Consider the following 23522-nt stretch of genomic DNA (forward strand, 5'->3'; position numbering starts at 1 on the left):
ACGTTCGTTGGCTTTGTTGGTCCACAGTTGTTGGGTCCACCAATGAAAGCGAGCGAGAATGAAATATTATTTTGCTTTTGTTGTTCGACAAAGCTTGAAGTAAGGAAGTGATTATAACCCAGGCTCCACACGCAATGTTTGGTTTGTTATATTGTATGGAGTTCTTGGATATGTATAATGAATCTAATGTTAATTTCACAGATATTGTTAGGTGTGTTTGGATAAAGTGGTGAAGGCGAAACATCGAGGGTAAGTTTGGTATTGGCAGACATGGTAAACTTTCGCGTCTGGTTTATTTACTGCTGGGCTCAGACTGCCTATAGCTGTTTCTTAGCCGTAGCACAAGTGGTGAATTCGGTTATGATATACTTTGTTAAACTAAATATCCTTTTCCGCATTTTCTATATTTTTTTAGAAGTTCAAGTATTTCATAAAAAGAAATCTTCGTAGTGGTAAATGGTTGAATGTCCAAATTTACGTTCGCGACGTCACTAGAACTCCAAAATGGTCAAAACCATATATACCGTATGCTCACCCAGGTAGACACACTGGATCGCTTACGTCAATTATATTGGGAATAACATTCGATACCACTTTAGCTGGTGGCCAGTGGAATTATTGGTCCCATAATGTGCCGAAGGTCTCACGGATATCCAGTCTTTTTTGGGGGGAATCGTTCGCGTCGATGTTTTTAGCTTCCTCTGCAATACCGATTTACTTTAACCGTCGTTCAACCCGATAGAGACAACCTTGTAGGGAACAATTAGACCAAACTTTTCACCACCAGATATAGTTATACATTACCCTAATACTCAAGGCAACAGAAAGGTGCAGGACCATACACAGTAGGAAGTGTATTACAGTGTGGGTGCGGCTAACACAAGGAAAATGTCGGATAAAAAACAAGAGCCATTTAGGTTGAACATAAAAACCACCACAGGTATGTCAATAAATAAATGTAATTAACCTGCTTTCCCTTCGCATGGCGGAGAATGTAAGTCGTTATAACACAGGTGTTCTGGTTTATTCACCTCGTACCCGCTTACAAGTTACCTCGTATGTAACTTATTTATCCTCACATGGCGTGGCAACGGCAGTCGTTATAACACGGGTGTTCTGTTTCATACACCTCGTGCCCGCTTACAAGTTACCTCGTATGTAACTTATTTATCCTCACATGGCGTGGCAACGGCAGTCGTTATAACACAGGTGTTCTGTTTCATACACCTCGTACCCGCTTACAAGTTACCTCGTATGTAACTTATTTATCATCACATGGCGTGGCAACGGCAGTCGTTATAACACAGGTGTTCTGTTTCATACACCTCGTGCTCGCTTACGAGTTACCACGTATGTAACTTATTTATCCTCGCATGGCGGGGCAACGACAATCGTTATAACACAGGTGTTCTGTTTCATACACCTCGTGCCAGCTTACAAGTTACCACGTATGTAACTTTGTGGGTGATTGTATTTTATATTGGTGACAATTAGGAGCCACTGCCGTTATGTGTTTTGCCCAAAGGCGTAATAATCCCGCATCTAAATGACGCATAGCAACTACATCACTGGTTCTATATTCTGCTTCGTATGTGGCGATATACACTTAGTTGCTATTTGTGGGTTGAATAATAACTTCGCCAACACAGTAGTCAACACTCAGGTGGAATAACTACCGTTAACATCTTAATGCAGCTCATTTTAATATACTTGTTTTTATCGCAGGACACGTGACCCACACGGTTGAGCAACCAAGCGTATCGCAAGTTACGTCATCGTTGCAAGATATGCAAATTAACCCACAAGGTTTGTTGATAAAATATTCCAGAATATAAACAAACTCAATTTAAATAATTTTCCCAGGATCACGTGGTGGAGTGACGTCACGAAAAACAACGATTGAAGATATTTTTGCCTCAGGTAAAGTTTATTGTTCGATTATTATTCCGACACACGCCCAAACACTGGTATAGTGGATTGGTACCCGACATTATTGCTGCGTTTCTGGAAGTCGCTTTAAAGGGCCTAAACACACCCACATGTACATCGCTTTAATAGATAGAGTGTGTTTTTCTAATTCCAACGACACCTTACTTGTTTTAATCGGCTCTGTATAACCAAAGATATTCCAGCTCAAACACCGTGAAATTCATAAAACTGATTTGAAAGTTGCGTGGCGAAAAGATTGAGAAGTGTACTACCCACGTGACAAATCACGTGACAAAATTGTTGAAGCGTTGCCGCTCTCATTCAGAAAGGCGCGAGGCGGTGTTTTCAGCGAGACTGTGCATGTAAACAAGCTTTGTGTTTGATAACGAGAATGAGTGACCATTTAACGGACAGCGAGGATAAAATAGATGTTGGCACTATTTAGACATACAGTTTTGAACTTCTTGGTATAACGAGTCCTAACCACACAAGCCGACACATGTATTGGTAATATTGGGTTCATAGTACACTAACAGTCAGTGTACCATGGTGGGTTAGTGTCCGCTACATATACACGAAAGTGTTTGTTGTGTTAATCCTAAACCGGTGTCGCGTAATATAAATGTCTATGTTGATGTTACTCCGCACTTTTTCGTGAGTGGGTTTGCAGCACTCAATGTGAATAACATAGATGGACCTGTCGTCCTCTGTCTGAATAGCCTAACTCACAAGCTCACGAGCCACCGAAGTTCTGAATTGTTTAATACACGACACTGCACAACAGTCAGCAACAACGGCACGATACGTCGGCGAATGTTATCTTTAACAATCGTGAACTAGAGGTTTTGACTATTTCGGAACGCAAACCGGTTCGAATATTACTTCGTCCAAAAGCTATTTCATCGTTCAGTTAGAATGAGCGAAAGGGAAAACCGTTACAACTTATAGCGGGAATGGGAGACACGGTAAATTAGGGCCGTGTGAGAAAGTTATTGGGTTCGTGGGAATCGTAGCGGGACATATCCGCGCTGTGACGCCGACTCTGGGAAATGGGACAAAAGACTTAATGAAATTATTAATGGATGACGTAAATAGGACGGAAAGGCGAGGATAATATTAACGATATATATGCACGTTTAACTGCCGACCTTACAGTTATAAATACTCATTGTTGCTACATTACAATAATGAAGTATTTTATAAAGATGGCGGTCGACTACTGCAAGAACAGAAAGGTATAAAGTTCGACCCAGCTGTTATTGGACCCAAGGATCGGCTCAACCATTACCGATGTTGTATGTTGGTTGGAGAGACGAAAGAAGCGATTCAAATCAAAGAACAACTGAAGACAGTATTAAAAGAGAAATATGAAACAACGCCCATTAGAATCAGAACATTTGCTGACACTATCAGGGGTGAAGGGAGAGACACGGAAGCGATTTTGTTTTATCAAATCGCTGCCGACTTTTATAGAAATCAGTCGAAAGCAGGTTTGGTCGGGATAAAGAATTGCGCAAGGGGGATCAAAAATTCTATCAAGACACTGGTATCACGTGACGAAGAATTGAAACCGATCGTTCTAACCCACGTGATTCCACTGATGCGTGACATGCGAGAAATGATTCGACGATCTGATGATGCCAGTGAGGAAGAACGGCGTTTGTGGGAAGTTTTTTGTTTGCATTATATCGAATTCTGTGAGTATTTGGTTGGTGATGTTAATAGTAGCGAAACAACATGTAAGGAAGCGATCGATATAATGGAGAGCATTTTCAAGGAGAGCGCTGGAAAGTATAAGGTGTACGGGCTCTGTTTGAACAATCTCGGTTACACGTATGCAAACACTTCCCGACCCATCGATGCATGCGAATGTTACCGCAAAGCTATTGCAGCTTATGAGAAAGCTGAGGATATCAATGATGATAAAAGAGCTAAAGAGATTGCCAGAAGCAAAGAAAACTTGAAACGAGTTAGAAATGAACTTCAACCAAGCGTATCGCAAGCTACGTCATCGTTACAAAATATGCAAATTAACCCGCAAGGTTTGTTGTTAAATGAATGAATGTTACGTGCTCTATTCTCGCATTGCAACGACAGTCGTTATAACACGTGTGTTCTGTTTTATACGCCTCGTTCCAGCTTACCACGTATGTAACTTATTTATCCTCGCATGGCGGGGCAACGACAGTCGTTATAACACGAGTGTTCTGTTTCATACACCTCGTGCCCTCTTACAAGTTACCACGTATGTAACTTATTTATCCTCGCATGGCGGGGCAACGACAGTCGTTATAACACAGGACACATACGCCTATAGTGGTGGAAGCAGCAACGAGCCTTTTTAAACCCGGAACCCCTGGGTTAGATACAGGCGCCACTGTGCCAGTGCACCAGACAAACTTATATGTGTTTAATTAATTTAATCGATTCTTATTCTATTATACCCATTTCAGATCACCAGCAGCCCGCTCAACCAAAGACCCAGATCGGCAACGACATTGGATCCAACATTGCTCCCGGTTCGTATCCCTGCGGCCACTGTGCTCTTTGTGGCAACCACAAAAAAAAAACGCAAAAGCATGGTTACTCCTACCAGGATTCTTGAAACGCCAAAACGAGTTACGATACCTCTCACACAAGTTCTCGACTGTAGAAGCGATGGCATATACGTGGCCACTTGCAAAATTTGTGGCGAGCAATACGTCGGCCAAACCGTGACAAGTTTCTCTGACCACTGGACAAATCAGAGAAACTGTTTTAATGCCACTGGGATCCTTAAGAAGTTAGCACTTCCTTGGCATTATGCGAAAAAGCATGAAACAAATTTCAAAAGTAATTCATCGCCTGATATAGAAGAATGCTATAGTGTCACGTTTGTTGAACAGCCAACGACCGATGAGTTATTAGATGATTGCAAAGAAAAATGGTATGAAGCAACTGGCGCCACCATCAACATCAAGATTCCATGTTGATACTGCCTCGTATCAAATAACTTCCCCCATTTTTGTATTTGGTCGTGGTTTCCTTTTCTTGTCTTATTTTATTTTGCTGGCCTTTTTACAACCTTTATTTAACCTCCGCACGTTCATACGTTATCTCCCCACACCCCTGCAGCCTATTACATTAGCTTTCACCTTTCGCTATGTTCTTGCTTTCTTTGTTTATTAACTCCAACTATTACAATTTTACTGGCTGTCTAGCGCCACCGTCTGACTGGCTTATATATTGCCTTTCTCCTATCTTTGCTATGTGAACGCCGTCTCTCTAGTCTACGTTATTAGTATGGGGTTTTGCATGGTTTTGTTAGCATCGCCATTTTAGCGTGACTGTTCAGATTTAGTTATTATGTGTTCAGCTATTAACATTGTTGTTAACTCCTACAATTACGTATGTTTATGTTGTTTCCCCGCCAGTGTACTATGACGTCATTTTGGTGTTTGTGATGGGGAGATGACGCATTAAGTTAACCACGTTTTTATTGGCAGTTGGGTCTAGTTCTGTTTAGTTGTATTCTGTTATCCATCGTTTTAATATATGTATTGTTCTATTTGTTAGCGACTGAACATAACTGTTTTTTAATCTCTCTGTGTTTCTGTCTCTGGCTCTCTCTCTCTTTGGCTCTCTATCTGGCTGACGCGGCTGCTAGTTTGGCTATTGTTGGAACCTGCCTATCGTGTATGATTCGCGTTATCGTCAATACATTTGTACATATTCATCAAGAGGAGAGCATCAATTAAGTTATAAACAACAGTCGCATATTCCTTATACGATGTCACTATTCACCAACACCCAGAAACACCCAGAACGACTGCTACAGTTCAACAATCACACACCAACTCATCAACATATTAATCACCAACAACAACTTGTTTACGCACTTAAGTTGTTAACATGAAGATGGGTTAAAACCACAAAGACGAGAAGAATCATGTGCATTCAATGACAGCCTTATTGGCGCATAAACCTCCTTGAATTTAACATCTGTGATGTCATTTGTGCATTTATAGACGCTTCACTTTTGAGCAGATTTTACTTTTTTTTCTCTTATGTACTTTTATGTAAAAACTTTTGAATGAATCTCAGATAACATACGTTTGACATTAAACACATTGCAAACAGAGCCATAGAAATACCGAGTAGTCCAACCCATTGTTACGTAAAAGGCAAATTGAACGGCATCTTGTTTCCAAAAAACACACAGTAGGTATAGGGAAAATGTATGTTTTTCGGTAAATTACAGAAAAATTTGGACCTAACAACAAATTTAAAGGTTGAAAAATGTAAAAAACATGTGTTATTTGTTTTCTGTATCAAAAAAAATGAAAAAATAGAATTAGAAGCGGTTGATTTGCGACATTTTAGTCATTTAATGCGGCTAAATTTATATATTTTTTCCAAAAAATGTTTGGTAAGGTAAATAGAAGCTGTTTTACTCCTTCCCACTAAAGGAAAACGCAAATAAAATCTATAAAGTTTGTTTAAACCAATTGTGAAAGTGACCGCTTTTCCTTTCTTTTGCACGCACAAAGGCGGCAGTTGGACTACTCGGTGTTTTTACGACTCTGATTGCAAATATATTTCAATAAAATTAGTTTAGCTCTCTTGTTGCCAAAGATGCTTTTGCTTTCTTGTTTACCGGGAAGCCCCCTCAAATGTTTCAGCGTGTTCACTTTTGATTGACAGTTACGTAGATTGTATTTTGAACAAGGCGTATCTACCAATAATATACATGGTATATATGCTTTGGTTTAAATGCAAGGGAAAAGTTATGATGTTACATACGTGGTAACTCGTAAGTGGGCACGAGGTGTATGAGACAGAACACCCATGTTATAACGACTGTCGTTGCCCCGCCATGCGAGGATAAATAAGTTACATATACGTGGTAACTTGTAAGCTGGCACAAGGTGTATGAAACAGAACACCTGTGTTATAACGACTGTCGTTGCCCCGCCATACGAGGATAAATAGGTTACATACGTGGTAACTCGTAAGTGGGCACGAGGTGTATGAAACAGAACACCCGTGTTATAACGACTGTCGTTGCCCCGCCATGCGAGGATAAATAAGTTACATACGTGGTAACTTGTAAGCTGGCACGAGGTGTATGAGACAGAACACCCATGTTATAACGACTGTCGTTGCCCCGCCATGCGAGGATAAATAAGTTACATATACGTGGTAACTTGTAAGCTGGCACAAGGTGTATGAAACAGAACACCTGTGTTATAACGACTGTCGTTGCCCCGCCATACGAGGATAAATAGGTTACATACGTGGTAACTCGTAAGTGGGCACGAGGTGTATGAAACAGAACACCCGTGTTATAACGACTGTCGTTGCCCCGCCATGCGAGGATAAATAAGTTACATACGTGGTAACTTGTAAGCTGGCACAAGGTGTATGAAACAGAACACCTGTGTTATAACGACTGTCGTTGCCCCGCCATACGAGGATAAATAGGTTACATACGTGGTAACTTGTAAGCTGGCACGAGGTGTATGAAACAGAACACCTGTGTTATAACGACTGTCGTTTTCCCACCACGCGAGCATAAATAAGTTACATACGTGGTAACTTGTAAGCGGGCACGAGGTGTATGAAACAGAACACCTGTGTTATAACGACTGTCGTTGCCCCGCCATGCGAGGATAAATAAGTTACATACGTGGTAACTTGTAACGGGCACGAGGTGTATGAAACAGAACACCTGTGTTATAACGACTGTCGTTGCCCCGCCATGCGAGGATAAATAAGTTACATACGTGGTAACTTGTAAGCTGGCACAAGGTGTATGAAACAGAACACCTGTGTTATAACGACTGTCGTTGCCCCGCCATACGAGGATAAATAAGTTACATACATGGTAACTTGTAAGCGAGCACGAGGCGTATGAAACAGAACACCTGTGTTATAACGACTGTCGTTGCCCCGCCATGCGAGGATAAATAAGTTACATACGTGGTAACTTGTAAGCTGGCACAAGGTGTATGAAACAGAACACCTGTGTTATAACGACTGTCGTTGCCCCGCCATACGAGGATAAATAAGTTACATACGTGGTAACTTGTAAGCGGGCACGAGGTGTATGAAACAGAACACCTGTGTTATAACGACTGTCGTTGCCCCGCCATGCGAGGATAAATAAGTTACATACGTGGTAACTTGTAAGCTGGCACAAGGTGTATGAAACAGAACATCTGTGTTATAACGACTGTCGTTGCCCCGCCATACAAGGATAAATAGGTTACATACATACATTAATATTACAGTCGCCGTTAGTTTATTGTAAGATGCCGATGCGAGATGTTGCGTTTTCGAAACGCGAGCACGAGTTTGTTGTTGAAGCTTTAACAAAGAAGATAAGGATTGACGGTCGTGGAATGTTGGAGTACCGAGGTATTACCATCCACTTCTCCCTTGACCATGGGTGTTGTGTGGTGAACATGGGAGGAACCAAGGTTATGGCGCAAGTGGCTGCTGAGCTGTGTAGACCGAGGGAAAGTCGTCAAAGTGAGGGAAGTCTCGGGGTTCAGGTTGAGATGTCAATGATGGCCGCCCCTCATTTGGATCCTGCTAAACCAGGTGAAGATATGTGAACACAGCGTTCTTAAACTTTGTAAAAACTTTAACGATATTTTTATACTTTCTATTGAAAACTTTTCCCCCAATAAACATAATGTATTTTGAAGTTTTCTGCAAAATCTGGGGTAATGTTGTTAAAACACATTTATTACAACCATATTTGTCAAATGCCTTCATTGAATAATGATATCAACAGCTGGGTAAAACCTGTTTTATGTTTATTACTTCTATCTTCTAATACAGATGTCACTCCACATACCCCTAATATTACACCTATGCTTATAATTTACAAGGTTTCCCCGCCATGGGAGGATAAACAAGTTATTTTCACCACTAGGTGACAGTGGAGCTGAACTTCAACAAATGTTGGAACGATCGATTGTGATGTCACAAGCTGTTGATTTGGAGGAACTTTGCGTCAGGGTCGGCGAGAAATCGTGGAATATTCAAATATTCGTTCATGTTTTGTCACATGACGGGAACTTACTTGATTGCGCAACAATTGCCTCTATGACATCACTAAAGCATTTTAAACGACCAGATGTTTCAGTTGTTGGTCAGGTGCATATATTGTTGTGTCTTGTGTGGTGTATGTGCTAATATATGACAGTAGTATGTGTTTGTTATAAATATGGGCAGTTTGGATTTAACAAAATTAGAAATATTAAAAACCTCAAGTAGTCTTTGTCGTGGTACAGTGGGCAGAACGCTTGCTACTACACTAGAGGATACAGGTTCCAATCTCGATGCTGCCACTTGTATTTTCACTTTATATTAACCCAACCTTTCCAACCCACAGGAAGTTACAATTCACAAGTTTGAAGATAAACACCCGATCCCACTCACTCTTCATCACGTCCCGTTCTGTGTTTCATTCGCATTCTTTCAAGGTAATGTTCATAAACTGATATTATGCGTATTCTGCATGCCATGCATGAAAACCACTATTGTATTTTCTTATCATCAGCTTTCAAATATTAATTTGTTTTCAAATATAATGTTTGGAGACACCACAGCACCATAAGTTCTAAACTTCTAAATATGCATCCTGAGAAAGTTAGTCTTCCTTAACCCAGTGGTCAGCAGTCACCACACAGACACACATATAAACATATAAAGTCCATTTCCCAAACAAGGATAAATAAGTGTGGAACATTGTCACTTGGAAATGAACATCTACCGCATAATTAAAATGAGTTAAATATAAATACCTGGGATTTAGGTTAGATTTGGTCCATTTACCGGGTATATATATTATTAAATCTAATGTATTCTCTAACGCTCATCGTATGTTGTTCACGATACAGGCGGTGGTTTGATGGTGGTTGATCCGACTTTGAACGAGGAAAAAGTTATGGACGGGAAGTTGATGGTGGCCGTGAATAAACATAAGGAAGTTTGTTGTTTACAAATGAACGGACAACTTCAGCTGAGTAAAGAACAGGTCGGTTGCATGTGTGAGCATGGGTGGCAGATATTATATAGTGCTTACAATGCAGTCAAGCTATAACATGAACACCCTAGTGGCTTCACAATAACTTACACACACTGCACATAAAACGCCCATCTCTAGTCAGTATTAATATGAAGATATGATCAAGTTATTTAAAACAATTGTTAAAACCTAACATGGCAGGGTGTGTACTCGTGTAGGCTTATCCAGGGCTCCTGTTCTTTGTTTAAAATATATATTATTTCTATGTTGAACCAGATATTGAACTGCACAAACATCGCTTCCACGAAGGCGCAAACCTTCTATGACATCATAGAGACAAGTTTAGAAAACGATCAGAAACAAAAGGCGAAGGGGAATACCCGGTCCACCATGATGTCATCAAGGTTGGTTTCAGTTTGGGGAATTCCCCGATATTTGTGTTATGCAAGCTTGACAGCGAGCATGGGGTGTAGTATTGTTGAGTATCAGGTTGCGAATGAATGTAATTTATTTATCCTCGCGTGCCGTAGCAACGAATTGTCGTTGGGTGTCAAAGACATATACGCCCACAATGGTGGCAGCGACGAGATAGGAACCCGGTATCGTTTAGTCTAGTGTCTAACTATTGTGTCAGTGATGTCATATAATGGTTGGTATTGTGATGTCATAATTGTTATTGTTTTACAGAAAACAAGAAACAAAGAAACCTCAAACAATTAAACTTCTTCCGATAAACAATAAACCAAACAATGGCCGTTGTGACATCATAGACAATAAGTCACATGACGAACCTCCTCCCACTTGGTTGACTCAACACGACAGCTCGACAGCGAGCATAGGTGAGGGGTTGGTGAACACTTGGGAGGGGGGTGATGATGTCATCAAGGCCCTCCGTTCCCCCCCACCTGATGACATCACACCCGATGATGTCATGAGTTCTAGTGATGAAGAAGTTACGCTCATGTTGGATTAACCTCGGGTGTAACTTACACACTTGTATACAAAGCTTGGTGGTTTGGTAACCATGTGCCATGTAAGTGTCGTATAAACTGATGTCAAAGCATTGCATGCCGTGCTTGTGCCCATGTTGGCACCCGTTGTACGCAAATGTTGGTTGGCCAGCTATGCGCGATATCAACCAGTCATAGCATTGTTTGTGATGTCATACAACACATAGTTGTTGTTGGGACATCCCCCAACACCCCATATATAATGTTTCTTTATAAAATCCGCACTGCCAACCTCCCTATGATTAAAATTATGCATTGAATATGAACCAATTTTGTTTACAACGTGTGTGCTGGTGTATGACCCATGATATACATCACATCTGTAAGCAATAATATGTGTTGTCACAATAACTCTATGTGCCCGGTCAACTGGTTAAACCAAGTGGTTTCTTTTAGGGTTGCCTAAACCAGTTATATTCAGTTATACAGAAAAATAAAATCCATAAAAATAATCACTCACACAGTTGTGTACATGGTAAATTGATAACTTGTAAACGTGCATGAGGTGTATGAAACAGAACACCCGTGTTATAACGACTGTCGTTGCCCTGCCATGCGAGGATAAATAAGTTACATACATGGTAACTTGTAAGTGGGCACGAGGTGTATGAAACAGAACAACCGTGTTATAACGACTGTTGTTCCCCCGTCATACGAGGTTTAATAAATTACATTCATTCATATTTACCGGGTGTTTTTAGCCAACAAAGTTTAGGTTGCTCACGCGCGCCACCCACCGACCAGTGTTTAATGACGTATGAATGGGAGGAAATGATCGCAGGAAACGATGGTTCTTGTTCCAAAGCTATAAGCGCATGGGAGTCACACGGTGGAAGGTGGAGATGAGAGAGGTTTAGTGTGTGTGGGTTGTGTACGGGGTTGGTATCTTAGTGCGGGTTAGCATATGTTTATCATAGTGAGGTTTGTATAATGATTGTAGTTGTGTATGAAGGTGAGAAGTTGGAATGAGGGTTGTGTGTGTTTGATATTTAACTTGCTGGAATGAGTGTAACTTATCTATGGCGGGAAACAAAAGTTTTTTTAACACGGGTGTTTTGTTTAACTGTGTTTGTTGCGGATGATTATATTTGTTAAATACAGATTGTGAGATATAATGTAAAAATACATTGAGTGGGACGTATGTAAATATATGGCGGCGGTTTATATTATGTACATTGTTGTTGGATGGCCCGCGTAAGCGACTTACCAAATATACGCTGCAATGCGCATTATGACCTCATAAGGAAGCAACACAGGCATTGTGAGTCAGGAACGCGATACGTAGCTGTTGACCGTATTATCACGTCACAGTGCTCCTTGTGACTCATCTATTTAATATATTATCAACTTTTGACACGCAGACTGTTGTTCATTGTACGTTAAATATGGAAAGAATAAAGTTGTTTATGTTGTTTGCTGTGTTGGTTGTATATTCCACACAAGTGTCAGGACAAAGTACCACCGGTGAGAAGTTGTTTATCACTACGTGCACGTTTGTTAAGTTTGAATTATTCCAGATATCGATAAATTATGCGAAGACACGGCAATAACATCATGCGACCAATGTATACGAAAGCATCCACAGTGCGCTTGGTGCAGTCGAACAAGTGATAACTCGAATATTAAGCGATGTAGAAGTTACACGTAAGTTTATAAGGGTGAGGTTATATAGCGAGGCCATCTGATGTATGGCTTGTATCACTCAGTATTGAAGCAACGATATTTATAATTGCATTTCAATAACTTCCACTTTTAAACCATCTTGTTTAATAATTTGTTTTCTTTTTTAGGGTATTTTACGTAATAATATCTGTTTGTTACGTCATATCCGTAATAATTGTTGTTATTATTCAAATATTCAAACCAACTGATTTAAATTTCGTTCTAGATTTGAATTGGTTTGAATATTCATTCATCCTGATTATTACGTCACAATGATATGTTTGTTAACCTCATAATGTTTAATTGATGATTCATAATGTTAACTATTGATCTGTGTCGTCATAATGCAGAAAAACTTTACAAGCAAGCGCGTGTGCGACTGCTGACATCACAATGCCTAGAAGTGACGTCATATTCCAGAAGAACTTACCGTTCAGTTCCCGTGACGACATCAATGTTGTTCAACTTCGTCCGCAGAATATTAACATTAATTTACGGAAAGGTAAAAGTAACTTTGTTGTTGTTTGTGGGGAAGATTACTGATCTTAGAAGAACCACCCACAAAGTTACGTTCTACTTCTCTTCTCTCTTTTATAAGCTTAACATGCAGCTTTCTGCTAAACTGTGTTGTTATACAATTTTTTCTTATGGACACGGCGTTTTGTTGATTTTGTTGATAATAAAAATGTCTTCTATTGATTTTAACACAGTGCATCGCATGCTAATTCCTGTTTTTTAGTATTGTTTCATCTTGCCCCGATTATGTTTCATCTCCTCCCCCCCCACCATCATATAACCCCCATGTATTCCAGGCGACACGGTGAAGTTCAACGTGACTTTCCGCAAAGTCAAGGATTACCCGGTTGATCTTTATTACGTCATGGACCTCTCAAACTCGATGAAGGATGATTTGGCGGAGTTACAAAAACTTGGAGCAAGGTTGGCGGAGGAGATTCGACAAAACGTCACAAGCGACATCAATGTGAGTTTTATGACGTCATAAGATTCCGGATTTGATGACGTCATGATATGTGTAAAACATCTGTTTTTTCTGGCGTTTATTTGCTAACCGATGTTTCGACGTCATACGATCATCAGGGTTAATGAGACTTAACAACAAACATACCAATATATATCGGTTTAGGGGAATTCACCCTGGTGAAGGCGAGCTGTATAGAACGTCGAAACATCGGTTGGCGAATAAACGCCAGAAGTTTTGTTTTAAATAATGTTTGGGAATTACAGTATATATATTGACGTCATAATACGTCATTAACAATGATTGTTACGTATACAGATGGGGTTTGGCACCTTCGTTGATAAAGTTATGATGCCGTTCACCAGCACTGTACCTGACCAGTAAGTCATATTGTGAATGTACGAACATATTATTTATCCGGCACCGCGTTGAACATAGAATAGTATTGTATGATGGAATAGTGGTCGAATCTCCCTCAAGCCAGGAGAACGCTGGTTCGAGGCTCGACGCTGCTACCACTGTGGCGTATGTGTTATGAACGTGAGCACGAGGTGTATGAAACAGAACACCAATGTTATAACAACGTAGACCCCCACACCCCTGTAAACAAGACATTCACCCACCCCAGGTTGAAGAACCCGTGCGTTAAAGCTGATGAATTTTGTTCCGCACCTTTTGGCTTTCGTCATCAACAACCGATATCTGGCGACCTCACAGCGTTCAAGGAGAGCGTTCAGAACACCAACATATCCGGCAACATCGATTCCCCCGAGGGTGGGTTCGATGCCTTGATGCAAATCGCTGTGTGCGGGGTAGGTATTTGTTTACTACCTATCGATAAGTAAGAATGAAAACATGGACCATCTTACCCCACCCTACTAAATTATAAAGTCGAGTTTTTCGGTGAAATGTGTTTATTTTAGACAATCGCCAAATAAGTCATTATGACGTCATGTATGGAAGTTGCCTACGTAACACTTTTCTACCGCATGTAACGGTATAGGAAGTGACGTTACGCGTGACACATAATTAAACAACCTCATAATGGGACACATAATTATTAAGCGCAAAACACGGATGTCCCTGTCAGTTTATATACAAACTTGGCAGTCCACATATTCATGGTTTGGTTTTTAAACCGAAACGTTTAAGATGAAAGTCCACCGAACAAATGAGTTCATATTTGTAAAGGATATGTTTCCTACAGAACAAGATCGGGTGGCGAGAATCGGCTTCGCATCTCGTGGTGTTCACAACTGATGCGTCCTTCCATACAGCATTGGACGGGAAGTTGGCCGCCATATTGGATGCGAATGATATGCAGTGTCACCTTACTAAGGTAGGCGCATACTAAGTGAAATCTTAAAGCCTCCAAGATATCTTAAGCCATATTTTCCCCATAACCCCAACATACATCCATATATATATATATGATATCTGCCCAACCTATTAATATACCAACCTCAGGTGAACTCGAGCGTCGACAGCAACGTTTATGTTTACGACAAAAGCAAGGAGTTGGACTATCCATCCATCGGCCAACTACGCGCGGCGTTCGTTGCGAATAAGATTCAACCGATATTCGCTGTAACAAAGGAAGTCAGAAGCCTTTATGACGTAAGTAAACGTGACAATCGAATTATTTCCGCACGACTCGTTTATTTCGTCACAATGCCGATTAATAATTGCATCGTTGTAAAGTTTCATCGAATCGTTTTCACCGCGTCGTGGAACATATATTACCGGCTCCGATATTCAAAGCTAACATAGTGGGCGTGTTATGAAATCAAGAGAACACCCGTGATATTTGTTCCTACCCGCATTATACTTGTCAACAATATATATTAAACCAACTGATTTTGCTCCAGGGTTTGAAAAGTCTCATTCCAAACTCGTTCGTCGATGAATTGGCCAACGACTCCAACAATATTATCTCCATTATAAAGACGGCTTACAATGTGAGTCATAGATGTGTTTATTACGTCACAGAATACCCTCACGTGACCACCGTCATATTTATAAATACGGGTCCCACAATATCTTGACAAAGGATGCCATGAGTTATATCACGAACATTGTTTGTACAATGCATCAAAAAGGAGGAATATGCCTTGTCGGTTTAAAATAGAAAACCCCAATAGTTTAGAAACCGTTAACCAACTGTTTCTTATTCGGTGTTCAAACTAACCTCCGGTTATGGCCCTTGCTACAAAGTGGTGAATGAAATACCAGGTGTAAATATGTTGAAACAAACCTATGTTATTTTATTAATGTAGCAAAACACTTGCATACACCCATTGTCTTTTATTCAATGTATATTTAAACCCCAATAGAAACTGAAGGAGAAGTTACAAATGTCGCTCGATGACGACAACAAACCGACAGGGGTTGGGATATCGTACAGAACTTTGTGCCCAACCGCTGGTGGGTGGGCTGAGAATAGTTTAAGTTGCGACCAGATCAAGATTGGAAGCGAGGTTTGTAATGACGTTCTATGGTACAGAGGTTGGAACTTTATATTTCAAGGCTTTTAACAACAAAGCGTTGGAAATAAATGACATTCGTTAAGCATGTTATAGGTAAATGAGAAAACAATCGCATGCAAACAAAACATTAAGGACTATATAACTATTAACCAATTACCCTACCGCTCAAATTCCCCAAACAATGCATTAACACCCCCTCCCACCCACACAGGTGACTTACGAGTTCACAATATCCGCATCATCTTGCCCGGCCACCCTCCCATCACAACCAATGACGTTTACGTCGAGTTCACTTCAAGAATTTGTTAAATTCAACTTCAGTAAGTCATGTTATGAATAGCTGACAGTTTGTACAACCCATTAGTGACCACTGGGTTGGAGCAATTGCTGATGTTAAGTGTCTTGCTCAAGGACACATACGTTCACAATAATCCAAAGCGAGCACAAGTTGTATAAGATGAATGTCAATAAAGACAATAAAACAGTCAATAAATATGAACAACAATTTAATCTCAAGTAAAAACTCATTAATAAACATCGATGTTATTTATCTATTTGAATAAAAGTAGAACCAATTAAGATATTTATTCGCAGACTTCTTGTGCGATTGCAACTGCTCCAGCATGGCTGAGGTTGACAGTCCAAGTTGCAGCACCAATGGTTCCCTTGTATGCGGAGCATGCTTGTGTAATGATGGACACGAAGGTTCAAGATGTCAATGCACGCAAAGCACTATCGGGTTGTCGCTCAACGCCCAATGTAAACGAAGCGACACCGCTGATATTTGCGAGTAAGTTAAAGTTATTTTTACACATTTTCTTATATACATATAAGCAAACTAGTGGGCGGGTGTCTGCTTGTAACCCTATGTTTCCAGTATCGAGGCTCGACGCTACTACTGTTATAAAATATATTGCTTCCGTTGAAACCGACCACAAAATTCATGTTTTATTCTCTCTTTTCTATCAGTTTGAACAAATGTTGCCAAAATATAAAATAGTTGCATGCTTGTATGTTGGTAATATTGTTTCCTCATCACAGACGGAATGGTCGATGTGTTTGTGGTGTTTGTGATTGTGATGAAAACTACCACGGTAAATACTGTCAATGTACCAACACTGGATGTCCGGTCACCGATGGCAACGTGTGCGGTAAGTTATGCGGTTGAATGAATGTGGTAACTTGTAAGTGGGCACGAGGTGTATGAAAACAGAACTTCCGTGTTTTAATTGCTGTCGTCGCCCCGCCATGTGAGGATAAATAAGTTACATTCCATCATTCAAACGTTACTTAATTATTACTTACTTGTAAACGTGAAGATAATTAGGTCACTTTCCCATTTAATAAAAGGCATGACTGGTGCAATGGAAAAAAAGAAGTAGCGCCGTTAAGCAGAACAACAGCTACAAAATATACTTTGTCATTCGTTAAATGAATATATTTATTAATCTAAACAATTAACGACACTCTTTTAGAGTTGTGAGTACAAGATTTATATAAGTTCTTGAAACGAGACGATAAAATAGAATGAAACAAGTCCCATCTTACCCCACCTTACAATGCGTTCCAGGTGTTGGTGGCAAGTGTGAGAATTGTTACAACCAACCTAAGTGTAACTGCACCTCCAAGAATGGGATTCCATACACCTTGGATAACGTTGGTTCATGTACTTGCCATGAAAGTGAATGCATCGACCAGAGGAGCAACAACACGATGGTTTGCAGCGGGAATGGGAATTGTTCATGCAGTAGTTGTATTTGTGACCCTGTAAGTTGAACTTTGTTCTTGTAGTCACTTATGGGTTGTCTAAATGATCAACCATATAAAATCAATCACCCACAAAGGTATGTATACGTGGTAACTCGTAAGCTAAACAGAACACCCGTGTTATAATGACTGCTGTTACCCCACCATGCAAGGATAAATAAGTTACATACGTTCACTATATTCTGTTACAGAAATACGATGGTATATATTGTCAACATTGCAACAGTCCATCGTGCAAAACCATCACCGCTGAATGTTCGTCCCATGAAGCTTGCGCTATATGTGTTAACGCTGCTGTGCAGAACCGAGAGGTTCGTAATATACACTGTTTGTTGGGTTTAACAGCCACGATATTATTTGGCCATTTTCCTCAAGTAATTTTTACCAATAGCGTGTTTTAACGACTGTTGTTTTGTTGCTGATCCCTTCTATTTGTTGTTTTAATTATTCTTATCTTGCCGAGAGGGTAAACAAAACTTGATTTAAGCTTATGTAATATTGGTGATCACTTGTGTTGCAGAACGCCAACGATTTATGCCAAGTTCAATGTAAAGACGTCACCTTCCAAACTGTGAAAGCGATTCCCGATTGTTCGGTTTGTACCGCTAATAGTGGTGTGACGTGTCCATCTGATTGTGCTGACGTCGATCCGTGAGTAAACATACCATGTTAGGTTATAAGGGCGGAAAAGATGGGACACTTTCATTTTATTTTCTCGTCTCATTTGGTGGCAAACAAAGAACATTTTGAAGAATTATAAAACCGTATCCTCACGACTTCCATAGACCGTTGTTAATTGTTTAAAACATGACTGGGATATTTGGATATTATGTGTTAAAGGTGTCCCGTCTTTACGCTTCTTATTATATATGAATTATTGATATCTATGGATGTTATATTAAGCTGTATGAAGTTATGCTTATACCGGTGGTGAACATAGTGGGGAATATGAGTTCATAATACAATATCTCTACAGTTCTGTATTGACCCCAACTCCATGCTCCCAAGCTCAATCAACCGGTCAATGCAAGGTCTCTTACAATATCGTGTGGAAGAAATCACTTCGTAATTACCTGGTGTTGATCAAAGAATTCGACCAAGCTATTGGTGGGTTGTTGTGTTGATCGGTAGAAAAGTGTTTGTTTTGTTATTTTTAACAATTATGAGAGTCGTTTAAAGAATGGGGCGCCACTGTATCAAACACTAACACTAAAGTATTCATGTTTGTTGTGTGGCCATTACATATCTTTTGCGAGGTATACAGCCACGCATTGCAGTTCAACAACGTTTTTAATTTGACGTTGTTTTCAAGATATTTTACCCGTATAGTGTTCTAACGACTGTCGTTTTGCTGCTAACTTTATTTTCTTGATTAATCAAATACTCGTTATCGTTTTCAACAATCTTAACCCAAATTTTGAAATCTTAACCCAAATTTAAAACATTCCTTCGTTTTATCTCAACTTCCCGTCTTTTCGTTTTGGTGCAAACTATTAACTTTCGCTACTCTGGTCAAGTTAAACAAACTAAAATCTTTCACCCTCAGATTGCCCGAAACCGATCAACCCGTTAGTTATCGTCCTCCCCATCGTAGCCGGCATCGTCATCCTTGGCTTGATCGCCCTTGTAGCTTGGAAGGTTTACCAAACTTGGAGAGATAAGAGAGAATGGAAAGTTTTCGAGAACGAGATGAAGAAATCGAAGTGGACGAAGGTAATTATCTGACATAAAACACAATGAACCCCAGGTCACATACGTAGTAACTTGTAAGTGGGCACGAAGTGTATGAAACTGCATTCATTTATATTATCAGTAAAACTGTAAAAGTAACACATTGCAATATACGTCATCATTTATAATTGAAGCAATTGACTGTGATGTCATAATGTTCATTGCAAATTTAACCCCGCATGCTGCTGCAATAACTTATTAATCTCTGTCGAGCATACCAGCTACTGGTTACCCAACTAAAAACCTCCCCATGATTAGTAGCGCAACCAATCACCCCAACTTTGATTTACACATACTTTGCAATCAGGGACAAAACCCAATTTTTGAGGAAGCTTCGACGAGGTTCGAAAACCCAACCTTCCACGGAACGTAGACATCACGTAATGTTACGTCATCGTGATGCTACGTCATCATGACGTCATCAACATAATTATACCAACAATTAAACTGTTGGGCCCATATATTGGGTTCATAGCGGAATATATTTCTATGGTACCCAACCCACACGACGGGTTGCAATTTGTAAATCTTTTCAACAGCTGCGGCCAACTTTTATAACCTCTAGGTGTCGCACCTAAGCGCTTGTGACGTCAGCATTTGTAACCATGACTTTTTATGACGTCGCGAGAGTGCTCAGTGCTGCTCCTAGTGGTATAACATTTTATTTTAATTTTGCCGCTGAATTGCAACTTTGATTATTTTAGATTTTTTGCAACGAATTTTATTTTTCGCAATAACCAACTGTCAATAAACTGTATATTTTGATTCCTACACGATTTCACTTTTTAACAACAAGGTTTATTAAAACATCGGTGCGCGTCATTATATGCTTACAATCGGCGACGTGGTCGAGAGGTGACAGCGCCAACTTCGTAACTAGGGATACCAGGTTCAAGGCTCCGTGCTGCTACAAGTGTGGCCGTATGTGTCTGTTGGTAGGACACTTAACCATTTCTCCAACACATTGGTAACTAATCACTACGCTAAAGCTAATTCCAGCCGATTTAATTTGTTAAAAAGTGTGCGCAGCAAGCATTGAATGTATTTGGCAAGTAAGGTCCCACGACCATGAACGTTTCATTTCGTTGCAGGACATTAACCCGGTGTTCCAAAAACCTAAGACTCGGTTTGAGAATCCAGCGTACGGTGGGGATGAACAATAATGAACCTACTTCGTATTTAAACTGATTAAATATGTTGCTTGAATGGCGTTAATGTATCGAGTTTTGAATTATTAATGTAAATATGCTAAAACGTGGCTTTGAGTGTATATTTTACTAACTATGACACCAAAACATACTTTGGTAATTAAAGCTACCAACATTAGTATTTCAGCAATTAACTCTCTTGCTAGTTTGCTTTTACTATTTCTTCTCGGAAACACTGCATTTTGGCAACATTTCGCAGTGTTGCCAGAAAAAAATATAATTAGAAAAGAAGAACCAACAACAAAGTTTAAGTTGTTTTGTTGAAATGGATTGTGAAATATCTCGGATTTGTAAAAATTAAAGAAGATATTTAGAAATGTCCCATACGGATATTCAGCTTGAAGACCAAACGACCGAAGTCGATGCTTTTAATGTAACGGAGGAAGATGGCAGAAGTAAGTACCAGTGTTATAACATGGGTGTCGCTGTGGCTGGTGTATAGGCGCCTAAGTTTTGAAAAGTCAGGGGTTGCATGTATTTGATAGTTGTCACAATATGTCTGGAGATGAAGTATGTTTTGGTTTTCGCGACATATCATGGCCATGGAAGGGCAAATGTATAATGTACGAGGTACGAGTGTCTTACTACAATATGCCGCGTTGAAAATATTGGGTTTTCCCCACAATCGGTAAGATTAAAATCTGCGCAAAATTATGGTAAAAAATATTCTCTCTGCCAAAAATAAACTTGTGGCAGCCATGTTGTTTCACATGCATATACTTGTTAGTTGTCATCGTTATTCTACTAACATTATATTATAAGTTCCCGACAGTTGTTTCACCAAGTTGAACAAGAAATTAGCGAACCTCATCTTAACAACAGACGAGCAGAAGTTGGTTTATCTGAAGGAGTATAATTGTAACCCACCCCCCCTGTTTATGTTGTGTGTTTCATTGGCTGAGGTATTGTTATATCTATGTTTGGTTGTATTATTTATGGAATTTGCAATTAAGTTGTCATAGTGAATTTGCCCAGATTTTATGACATCATTATCATAAATTATTGTTCCATCATAGATATCATATGCGTGCTTTAATAACAAAGTTGTTTTATAAAACAAGTGTTAAATAAAGTGGTGGCCTAATCTCTGCAAAATCCTCATAGTGGGCATGTGCACCATATAATGCAACTCCATAAATGATAAACCTTACATAGTTACATATATGAGATTGAAACAACCATATGTTTACATCACAGTTGGTTGTGTTTATTTACTACGCGTTCCAAGCGGAACAAAAACAATGGATAACGATATCTTCTGGTTTGACGAAATCCCCACTTATATACGACCCCATGCATCGGGAAGAAGTTTGGAGGTTTATATCGTACATGTTTTTACATGCGGGGTATGTTGTTTCTATGGTGTGTATATTATTTCTATGCATAATATATTGTTTCTATGTTTAGTATTGAACACATCCTGGGAAACGTCGTGCTTCAGTTGTTGTTTGGCTTACCACTCGAGATGGTTCATAAAAGTTATCGAGTGGCCATCGTTTATATATCGGGGGTGTTGGCGGGTAAGTTGTGTTGCATTAATTTGTGTCTGAATTGGTAAAGGCGTCGGTTGGAATACACCAAAATTAAGTTATATTGTGAAATGTTGATGTTTTCGCTGCTGTGGTATTAAACATTTCATGCACTTTTTTTAAAAATATTGACTTTCTTATTTTTGCCGTCATCTCTATTTCATTTCTACACAATATATTGTTTCATCTTCTTGGGATAATTGTTCAATTCAACCAACCTTAATATTCAAGGTTCGCTTGCAAGTTCAATATTTGATCCGTTCGTTTACCTCGTTGGTGCCTCCGGTGGTGTTTATGCGTTACTTGGAGGTTACTTGTCCAACGTCATCACGGTAAGTTGTGGAATGGACTCAGAATTATCAAAAATTTAGTTTCCAAATTTTGTTTAATTAATCTTTAAAAAATGGATCGCGTTGTGAATGAATGGATGTAACTTTCCTCGCATGGCGAGGCAACGACATTCGTTACAACACGGGTGTTCTGTTTCATACACCTCGTGCTTGATAATAGTGCAGTATTCATATTCACCAATAATACTTATTGTAACAGAATTGGTCACGGCTTGCATTCAACGGGTTACATCTTCTGCTCGTTGTTATTATTGGTGAGTGAAGGTTACGTTTGTGCTCGTGAGATGGTTCTTGGTGAATTGTAAAAAGGGGAAACTTTTCTATTTGTTTAAACCAGAAATATGGGTTTAATATTCATTTGTCAAAAATAGCATCCCATTCGTATTTCTGACGCAATTGACTTCTTTTAACAACATCACTAAAGATTCTTTATAAACCGAACAAAGACAATATGTAAGATGTTGTTCTCACAGTTGGTGTTGATCTTGGATTCTCGATTTACCGAAGAGTTGTCGTTGTTGAAGGGGGTTCCCCACCTGTGTCGCTGGTCGCGCACCTGGCGGGGGGGTTAGCGGGGGTAACTATCGGTTACGTATTCTTCAGTGATTATGATAAAAATATTTTGAAAGATGTTCGTTGTTGGGTTTGTTTCGCAGCATACATCTTATGTTGCGGGTTTGCCGTGTTTTTTAACTTGTTTTTAAGCCCAGCTGGAACAATTTAATGTTTTATAGACTTTGCACTAGTTATGCGATCATGCAGTTCTGTAATGTTTTGTATTTTTTACTTCAATTAATGCCAATTATGTTCCTGAAATAAAATACCTAGCTTTGTATTTAAGGTTATTGTAT

General features: G+C 39.6%; 4 protein-coding genes across 7 annotated transcripts; all 4 read left to right on the forward strand.

The window, feature by feature from the left end:
• The first annotated feature begins 57 nt into the window (after nucleotides 1-57).
• LOC149730447 (uncharacterized) lies at nucleotides 58-4671 on the forward strand. Of its 3 annotated transcripts, none has more exons than XM_089886032.1 (6): nucleotides 58-249; nucleotides 540-940; nucleotides 1726-1806; nucleotides 1864-1920; nucleotides 3135-3971; nucleotides 4383-4671. In XM_089886032.1, exons 2-6 carry the CDS (start codon nucleotides 889-891, stop codon nucleotides 4532-4534), a joined length of 1179 nt encoding a protein of 392 aa, XP_089742158.1. In that variant the 5' UTR covers nucleotides 58-249; nucleotides 540-888; the 3' UTR covers nucleotides 4535-4671. The 3 variants fall into 3 exon arrangements, with proteins under 3 accessions (XP_089742158.1, XP_089742159.1, XP_089742160.1); XM_089886033.1 differs by having other exon boundaries at nucleotides 818-940; XM_089886034.1 differs by lacking the exons at nucleotides 58-249; nucleotides 540-940 and adding an exon at nucleotides 1640-1663.
• A 3245-nt stretch (nucleotides 4672-7916) lies between these two features.
• On the forward strand, nucleotides 7917-11416 carry LOC149730448 (exosome complex component RRP45-like). The gene is made up of 6 exons (XM_089886035.1): nucleotides 7917-8514; nucleotides 8852-9075; nucleotides 9314-9404; nucleotides 9822-9958; nucleotides 10226-10353; nucleotides 10637-11416. Exons 1-6 carry the CDS (start codon nucleotides 8223-8225, stop codon nucleotides 10920-10922), a joined length of 1158 nt encoding a protein of 385 aa, XP_089742161.1. The 5' UTR covers nucleotides 7917-8222; the 3' UTR covers nucleotides 10923-11416.
• An 846-nt stretch (nucleotides 11417-12262) lies between these two features.
• Nucleotides 12263-20913, forward strand: LOC149730449 (integrin beta-1-like). 2 transcript variants are annotated; one of them, XM_089886005.1, is made up of 19 exons: nucleotides 12263-12423; nucleotides 12477-12603; nucleotides 12972-13123; nucleotides 13434-13603; nucleotides 13919-13980; nucleotides 14229-14412; nucleotides 14808-14939; nucleotides 15068-15217; nucleotides 15469-15558; nucleotides 15934-16077; nucleotides 16298-16406; nucleotides 16681-16876; nucleotides 17128-17237; nucleotides 17657-17853; nucleotides 18045-18164; nucleotides 18374-18504; nucleotides 18830-18960; nucleotides 19400-19566; nucleotides 20676-20913. In XM_089886005.1, exons 1-19 carry the CDS (start codon nucleotides 12345-12347, stop codon nucleotides 20745-20747), a joined length of 2523 nt encoding a protein of 840 aa, XP_089742131.1. In that variant the 5' UTR covers nucleotides 12263-12344; the 3' UTR covers nucleotides 20748-20913. The 2 variants fall into 2 exon arrangements, with proteins under 2 accessions (XP_089742131.1, XP_089742132.1); XM_089886006.1 differs by lacking the exon at nucleotides 20676-20913 and adding an exon at nucleotides 19892-20355 and having other exon boundaries at nucleotides 12264-12423.
• Nucleotides 20914-20954: 41 nt separating this feature from the next.
• On the forward strand, nucleotides 20955-23506 carry LOC149730450 (rhomboid-related protein 2-like). The gene is made up of 7 exons (XM_089886040.1): nucleotides 20955-21187; nucleotides 21555-21694; nucleotides 21990-22138; nucleotides 22200-22312; nucleotides 22553-22653; nucleotides 22871-22925; nucleotides 23145-23506. Exons 1-7 carry the CDS (start codon nucleotides 21109-21111, stop codon nucleotides 23393-23395), a joined length of 888 nt encoding a protein of 295 aa, XP_089742166.1. The 5' UTR covers nucleotides 20955-21108; the 3' UTR covers nucleotides 23396-23506.
• Nucleotides 23507-23522: the final 16 nt, after the last annotated feature.

The sequence above is a fragment of the Ciona robusta genome, chromosome 10 (assembly GCF_009617815.1).
Source record: "Ciona robusta chromosome 10, ASM961781v2".
Classification (NCBI taxonomy): domain Eukaryota; kingdom Metazoa; phylum Chordata; class Ascidiacea; order Phlebobranchia; family Cionidae; genus Ciona; species Ciona robusta.

Bases quoted from the DNA above. Each gene is read 5' to 3' on its own strand.
- LOC149730447 (XM_089886032.1), top strand. From the start codon at position 889: ATGTCGGATAAAAAACAAGAGCCATTTAGGTTGAACATAAAAACCACC. The intron at 941-1,725 runs GTATGTCAATAA...TTTTTATCGCAG, and splicing joins GAACATAAAAACCACCACAG to GACACGTGACCCACACGGTT. The intron at 1,921-3,134 runs GTAAAGTTTATT...TATTTTATAAAG, and splicing joins TGAAGATATTTTTGCCTCAG to ATGGCGGTCGACTACTGCAA.
- LOC149730448 (XM_089886035.1), top strand. From the start codon at position 8,223: ATGCCGATGCGAGATGTTGCGTTTTCGAAACGCGAGCACGAGTTTGTT. The intron at 9,076-9,313 runs GTGCATATATTG...TCCAACCCACAG, and splicing joins ATGTTTCAGTTGTTGGTCAG to GAAGTTACAATTCACAAGTT. The intron at 10,354-10,636 runs GTTGGTTTCAGT...ATTGTTTTACAG, and splicing joins TCCACCATGATGTCATCAAG to AAAACAAGAAACAAAGAAAC.
- LOC149730449 (XM_089886005.1), top strand. From the start codon at position 12,345: ATGGAAAGAATAAAGTTGTTTATGTTGTTTGCTGTGTTGGTTGTATAT. The intron at 15,559-15,933 runs GTGAGTCATAGA...AAACCCCAATAG, and splicing joins TTATAAAGACGGCTTACAAT to AAACTGAAGGAGAAGTTACA. The intron at 16,877-17,127 runs GTAAGTTAAAGT...TCCTCATCACAG, and splicing joins GACACCGCTGATATTTGCGA to ACGGAATGGTCGATGTGTTT.
- LOC149730450 (XM_089886040.1), top strand. From the start codon at position 21,109: ATGTCCCATACGGATATTCAGCTTGAAGACCAAACGACCGAAGTCGAT. The intron at 21,188-21,554 runs GTAAGTACCAGT...TTATATTATAAG, and splicing joins AACGGAGGAAGATGGCAGAA to TTCCCGACAGTTGTTTCACC. The intron at 22,139-22,199 runs GTATGTTGTTTC...TTCTATGTTTAG, and splicing joins TACATGTTTTTACATGCGGG to TATTGAACACATCCTGGGAA.